At 33.7% G+C, this 7,677-nt stretch overlaps 1 protein-coding gene across 1 annotated transcript; it reads right to left on the reverse strand.

Moving 5' to 3' along the window:
- Positions 1-311: 311 nt before the first annotated feature.
- LOC145390269 (uncharacterized) lies at positions 312-3,234 on the reverse strand. Its single transcript, XM_080265250.1, has 3 exons — positions 2,357-3,234; positions 1,267-2,188; positions 312-494 (listed from the first exon to the last, which is right to left on the reverse strand). The coding sequence occupies exons 1-3, from the start codon at positions 3,232-3,234 to the stop codon at positions 312-314; spliced, it is 1,983 nt and encodes a 660-aa protein (XP_080121376.1).
- Positions 3,235-7,677: the final 4,443 nt, after the last annotated feature.

Here is a 7,677-nt window from a genome sequence, read left to right on the forward strand (position 1 = left end):
CGTTTTACAATAATATTTCAACCAAAACACCTCTTTCATTTAAACCTTAACTCCTCGGACTAGAGTGGTGGTGCCACCGCTAGAAAGAATTTTTGAACAATATTGGCTGCCGCATTACAGGAAAGGCTCCACCGATTGGACGAAAAGTAGTAGTTGTTGTTGTTGTTCTTGTTACTTTAACTACTGGTGCTGTAAAACCAACTTTATTGATAATAACCTTGCCAGCTAAAAGATGCGAAATATTAATTATCTATAATAAGATGTAAAATAAAAAATATTCAAAAACCAACTTTATTGATAATAACCTTATACTATTCCAGAGGTTCTTCTTTTATATCTACCAAAGCAGCATTCTCTTCTTCTTTTATATCTTCCTTGGAGATCTCATTCACAAAAGTAACATTCTCTTCTTCTTTGGAGATCTTTTCTTCTTTTATATCTTCCTTCGAGATTCCATTTGGCTCCTCTCCAAAAGATGTGGCCCGACAATCAACCTAAAAAATTATCTCTTTAGATAATTATGTTACAAAGAAAACCTTTAGAATATTAAAAATTATTTGGATCCATAGTCACACCCCCTCTTGGGTGAGTGTTTGCTGAAACACCCTTATAAATCTGAAAACGAAAAGAAATTTCAACCCTATCTGGTTGGCGGTTGGTTGCCCAGTAAAGGATTACTAGTAGATGGTGATTTTTCTTTTATAGAATCTTTACGTTTATAATTAATTGTAGCATTCTAAAATTAATATAGTCCAATCTGATTCAAAAGGGAAAGCCATTTCATTATTTATTTTAAAAATATAAATGTCTTATAATAATTTACTTCTAGGGCCTTTTCGCCTCAGTGTTATATACAACCATAGTGTCATAAATGGACGGAGTAGTGGTAGTTAGTGTTGAATTGTTTTTTTGGTCATCCGAGAGATAGCCAGACATTTCTTTTCGGAGAGAGGGGTGACATTCTCCGAGTCCAACAGTATTTTGCCCAGGGAACATTTAATATTCTTATAGTATCGTTTGACCTAATGGCCTAGCCTAGCCTGACTGAAGGAAAGGTCTGTCTCATTTTTTTCCTCAGTAGGTTTAAAAAGCATTTATGATCCAAAAAATCGCCCGCTAAAGGATTGCTAATCACCAAAAAAGTCTACTATATAGTACAAACCAACTTTATTGATAATAACCTAATATAGCCACTTGCCAGCTAAAGGATGCGAAATATTAATTGTCTATAGTAAGATGTAAAATAAAAAATATTAAAAAACCAACTTTATTGATAATAACCTTGGTGGTTGCTCTGTTGCATAAGTGGGTGCTCACATACACCTTACGCTTGAACACACGCCCACACCAGTTGCAGGGGAACCGCCTAGCTCCATGGCTGTGGAATGTTTTCAGGTGGCTTTTCAAAGTTCTCCTGGTACAAAATTTCTTAGAGCACATATTACATTCAAAGTTCTTTATTCCCAGGTGCATATCAATATGGCGTCGCAAGTGAGTCTTCCTGTAAAATCTACTGTTACAATGATCACAACCAAAGCGCCGCTTATCATTTCCGTCATGCACCACAACGTGCTGTGCAAGACGTGACCGGCTTCGAAAAGTGCGATCACAATGAGAACATGCGTGTGGTTTTTCTCCTGTGTGAATGCGTTCATGTGTTATCATGTTGTATTTCTTCAGGAACTTCATGCCACAGTATTTACAAGCAAACTGCTTTTCCCTTGTGTGTACCTTCTCATGGCTCCTGAGCCCACCCATGGTCTTGAAGCATAGGTCACACTTATCACATTTATAGGGCCTTTCACTGCGATGTGTGGCCATGTGAGTTGTCAGGGTCCCAGACTCAGCAAAGCACCTCTGACACTCCTGACATCGGAATGGCTTTTCACCTGTATGTACCCTAACATGCTTTCTCATTGTTGACTTATCTGAGAATGCCTTACTGCAGTAGGAGCACTTGTATGGCTTTTTACCCAAATGGATGTTCATGTGAATCTGCAAGGAGTATCTGGTAGTGAATGATGTGCCACATTCTCCACAGGTATATGGTTTTTCACCAGTGTGAGTCCTCATGTGGTACTTTAGATGCTCTTTTCTACGGAAGGTTTTGCCACACACATTGCAAGGTTCTGTCCTTCGGTCTTCGTGAATGTCCCGATGCTTCTTTAAATTTCCGGATAAGCTGAACCTATTCCCACACACTTTACACTGGTATGGTTTTTCACCGGTATGCACTCTCATGTGTCTCTTCATGTTACTTTTGTCACCAAAGCTTTTGCCACACACATTGCAAGGTTCTGTCCTTCGGTCTTCGTGAATGTCCCGATGCCTCTTGAAACTTCCAGATAAGCTGAACCTCTTTCCACACACTTTACACTGGTATGGTTTTTCACCGGTATGCACTCTCATGTGTCTCTTCATGTTACTTTTGTCACCAAAGCTTTTCTGACAAAAGTAACAGATGATGAGACCTTCCTTTTGGTGGTTTTCAAAATGTTCGGCAAGAGCTTGATCACTGGGGCAATGCACATTACAATACTTACAAGTAAAACTTCCCAGACTAGAGGACCCTGAATTCTCTGTAATCTGTTCTGAGCTATCACAGTTCATCTCATCTTCTGCAATATTTTCTTCTTTTATCAGCTTGGCAAACGGTTCTTTACCAGAACCATCATTACAATTATCACTGCCAGTATCTTTTTTTTGTATTGGCATACCATTAGAGAAGTTTTTATCCTTATCTGAAATTTTGCTAATACAACGGTCTTTACTAAAGTTATCAAATGACATGTCCTTGTTGACATCTTCCAGAGGTTTCTCTTTGATGTTGATATCTCTAAAAATATCCTTAATGGGTGGGGGGTGGTTTGTACATACCACTGCCAGAGAATTCTCTGTAATCTGTTCTGAGCTTCCATCTACACTTGTACCACCCATTTCAGTCCTGTGTCCTTGCAAATTACTCCAATGAGTATTTAATTCTGGCTTGCAAAATAACTTGAATTTAACCTTATTTATGGTTGTTCCGCTCTCAGTACCACATATATCAGGTTTTTCGTCAATGTCTTTCTTTGCATCAGGGGAAGCACTGCTAATGAGTGCATTATCATCCAAAACTATATATTCAACACCTTCTAAAGTGGGAAACCACTCACAATCACCCTCTCCCAGTAATTCTGTTTCATGACCACCATTGGTGAATCTTGTTAAGTTTCTGCTAACAGGTACACTCATTTTTGTTAACTGTCTGTCAAATACACTCCTTTCTATTGTATTGCCATTTCTGAGAACAATTTCATTTATCTGCCTTTCCTTTGACATTTTCTGTAAAGCAGCCATCTTCATACCCCTCGGCTTCCCTCTTGAGCGCCCCGTCGTGTCTGTTGGTAGTCTGACACTCAGGACATCATGCTTGGTGGCTGGTGGCTTGTTAAGGCTTAACATTTGGGGGGGGAGCCAACTGCCAACCAGATAGGTCAGCAAGGTTGGAATTGTCTTTTCGCCTCAGTGTTATATACGACCATCTGGTCATACGACTACACCTTTGTCATAAATGCACGGAGTAGTGGTAGTTAGTGTTGGATTGTGGACGAGAGGATAGTTTTTAGTAAAAATCTTTTTTGAATAAAAATATTTTCAGTAATAACCTACACTTAATTATAAATCATATAAACCAAACACAGTTTTCTTTTGTAACTTTAGGATTCAAAGAAAAATCTTCAATTTGTATTTCTTTTTTATTCTGAAATGGAGAAATTATATTTAAGAAAATCAAACTAAAACTATTTTCTGACATATTATTTTATAAAAATATATTAATCTCTCGAAAATATGAATTATTACCCTTTAACCCTTTAGTAGACAACAAATTACTAAATTAGACAGATGGGTAAGGAATGAGAGAAATATGAATACGAATGATACACCAGACTTCTCAGATCAAGAAAAAACTTTTCTGAATAAAAATATTTTAAGTAATAACCTATACTTGATTATAAATCATATAAACCAAACATAGTTTTCTTTTGGAACTTTAGGATTCAAAGAAAAATCTTTAATTTGTATTTTTTTTATTCTAAAATGAAATCTTTAATTTGTTTTTTTTTTTAATTCTAAAATGAAGAAATAATATTTAAGAAAATCAGATTAAAACTATTTTCTGATACATTATTTTACAAAAATATATTAATCTCCTTTAGATTAACTAGACAGATGGGTAAGGAATGAGAGAAATATGAATAGGAATGATACACCAGACTTCTCAGATCCAGAAAAATCTTTTTTGAATAAAAATATTTTCAGTAATAACCTATACTTGATTATAAATCATATAAACCAAACATAGTAAAAAAAATCTTCAATCTAGACTTCCCAGATCCAGAAAATCTTTTTTGAATAAAAATATTTTTTCTTTGGGAACTTTAGGATTCAAAGAAAAATCTTCAATTTGTATTTTTTTTAATTCTATGGGTCAGGAATGAGAGAAATATGAATAGGAATGATACAGCAGACTTCCCAGATCCAGAAAAATCTTTTTTGAATAAAAATATTTTAAGTAATAACCTATACTTGATTATAAATCATATAAACCAAACATACTTTTCTTTTGGAACTTTAGGATTCAAAGAAAAATCTTCAATTTGTATTTTTTTTATTCTAAAATGGAGAAATGATATTTAAGAAAACAGACTAAAAACTTTTTTCTGATACATTATGCCAGTCATTAAAAAAAAGTCAGAAGTATGATATATCATTCCTAAGATTTTTCAGAGTCTCTGAAATGTAAAAAAAAATATGTTGTGTCACTCTAATAAATTTTTCTGAATTTACAAAACTAAAAAAAAAATTAGTAGATGGCCAGTCATTAAAAAAAAGTCGGAAGTATGATATATCATTCCTAAGATTTTTCAGAGTCTCTGAAATGTAAAAAAAAATATGTTGTGTCACTCTAATAAATTTTTCTGAATTTACAAAACTAAAAAAAAAAATTAGTAGATGGCCAGTCATTAAAAAAAAGTCGGAAGTATGATATATCATTCCTAAGATTTTTCAGAGTCTCTGAAATGTAAAAAAAAATATGTTGTGTCACTCTAATAAATTTTTCTGAATTTACAAAACTAAAAAAAAAATTAGTAGATGGCCAGTCATTAAAAAAAAGTCGGAAGTATGATATATCATTCCTAAGATTTTTCAGAGTCTCTGAAATGTAAAAAAAAATATGTTGTGTCACTCTAATAAATTTTTCTGAATTTACAAAACTAAAAAAAAATTAGTAGATGGCCAGTCATTAAAAAAAAGTCGGAAGTATGATATATCATTCCTAAGATTTTTCAGAGTCTCTGAAATGTAAAAAAAAAATATGTTGTGTCACTCTAATAAATTTTTCTGAATTTACAAAACTAAAAAAAAAATTAGTAGATGGCCAGTCATTAAAAAAAAGTCGGAAGTATGATATATCATTCCTAAGATTTTTCAGAGTCTCTGAAATGTAAAAAAAAATATGTTGTGTCACTCTAATAAATTTTTCTGAATTTACAAAACTAAAAAAAAATTAGTAGATGGCCAGTCATTAAAAAAAAGTCGGAAGTATAATATATCATTCCTAAGATTTTTCAGAGTCTCTGAAATGTAAAAAAAATATGTTGTGTCACTCTAATAAATTTTTCTGAATTTACAAAACTAAAAAAAAAAAATTAGTAGATGGCCAGTCATTAAAAAAAAGTCAGAAGTATGATATATCATTCCTAAGATTTTTCAGAGTCTCTGAAATGTAAAAAAAAATATGTTGTGTCACTCTAATAAATTTTTCTGAATTTACAAAACTAAAAAAAAAAAATTAGTAGATGGCCAGTCATTAAAAAAAAGTCAGAAGTATGATATATCATTCCTAAGATTTTTCAGAGTCTCTGAAATGTAAAAAAAAATATGTTGTTGTATTTAGATGGAAGACCAAGGACTGTCATAGTCTTTCATAATTTCCCTTATTTTAATAATTTCGTTTATTCTTTCTTGTAAGATCTTTGGCAGGAGTTTCAGATGGGGCTGAAGTTTGTCCCTATTATCACTTATGGCCAAAAAACATTGGAATTGTAGTGTGCCAGGATTATTGATAAAGAAGCGTTGAGGAAAATTATAGTTTAAATATTCATCTACATAGTACCCATCACTGAGTAAAGATTGGTATATCTTATCTCTATTATAATCCTTCCTCAAGATTGTTTGGAAGAAGATATTTGCGTTGAAAGTGACAAAGATCCCACCTCCAGCAAATTCAATGTAGTGGTCAAAGAATGCAAATAATTCTACGAAAACTTCTCTTTTTTTCTTCTTGAGTTTCATTCTGACTAGGAGGTGGAAGGTATCGACACAATCTGTCAAATCTATAAAGTATAAGCGATCAATATTTTCTAAATCAATCTTGAAATTCTTTAGTTCGTTGTAGTCCCACTCTGACTTCTCCGAGGGTGGAGTGTAACGATTAAACTTCATTTGGGACAATATAGCCGGATAGATATACTTTTTCAGAGTTTTCACATTATTCACTTCATTAACCAAAGATTTAAAACTCTCCATTATTTTCTGTTGTTTCTAATTACTGTTAGAATGAAAAAAAAAACATTGGTTGAAAAAAAAACTTTTTACAGATAATTCCTCGATCCTAGTCAAAAAGGTTATGGCTAGATATCCCCCTCCACTATAATCTCGTGTTTTTTATTGAGTTATATTAAAAATGGAAGACCAAGGGCTGTCATAGTTTTTTATACTTTCCCTTATTTTAACCCTTTAGCAGGCAAGTGGCTATATAAGGTTATTATCAATAAAATTAGTTCTTGAATATTTTTTATTTTTACATCTTACTATAGACAATTAATATTTCGCATTAGGCTAGGCCATGAGGTCCTCCAAGACCAAAAGATACTATAAGAATATTAAATGTTCCCTTGGCAAAATACTGTTGGACTCGAAGAATGTCACCCCATCTCTCGGATGGCCGTCAGCTGTGCAGTGCGATGATAGAAGATCTACTCCAAAGAGAACTTGATGGTCTGGTCGAATGACCAGACTTTACCAAGATGAACGTGTTTGTCCAACTCTTCACCCAAGGGTGCGAAGCGAGGAAGAGAACGAAACCCAGCTTGGCGATGGATGGGACGTGGAGTAAATGGTTCGAAAGTATCTGCTATCCTTCTTCCGGTCTTCGGACTAAAAGACATTTTTCCTTTAAAACTTGGAGTTGAATCTCGCGCCATTCGCTTTTACCTATCCAAGATCGAGGCTGCAGTAACAGCGCCCACCATCGTCTATGCACTTCAGACTCTCATCAACGGGCGTCGGAAGAACGTACTCCGTGGACCAGTTAAACGAATTGAAAGACCGACACTCGGAGTTCACGGTTCAGGGGGGAACATTTTGCCTCTCCTAACACTAAATTTGTTCAAATGAAAGAGGTGTTTTGGTTGAAATATTATTGTAACAACCCAACACTAACACTACTCCATGCATTTATGACAAAAATGTAGTCGTATGACCATATGGTCGTATATAACACACTGAGTTAAAGGTTTATTTATACATTTTTATATAATGTTATTCATTTAATAATAAAAATATATATTGTTATTGTTTTTAAATAAACAATGAATAGGTTTAAAGATACTTGGGAAATAGATGAGGATT

The sequence above is a fragment of the Coenobita brevimanus genome, unplaced genomic scaffold (assembly GCF_032717465.1).
Source record: "Coenobita brevimanus isolate Jiangsu-jjx unplaced genomic scaffold, ASM3271746v2 jjx.HiC_scaffold_469, whole genome shotgun sequence".
Classification (NCBI taxonomy): domain Eukaryota; kingdom Metazoa; phylum Arthropoda; class Malacostraca; order Decapoda; family Coenobitidae; genus Coenobita; species Coenobita brevimanus.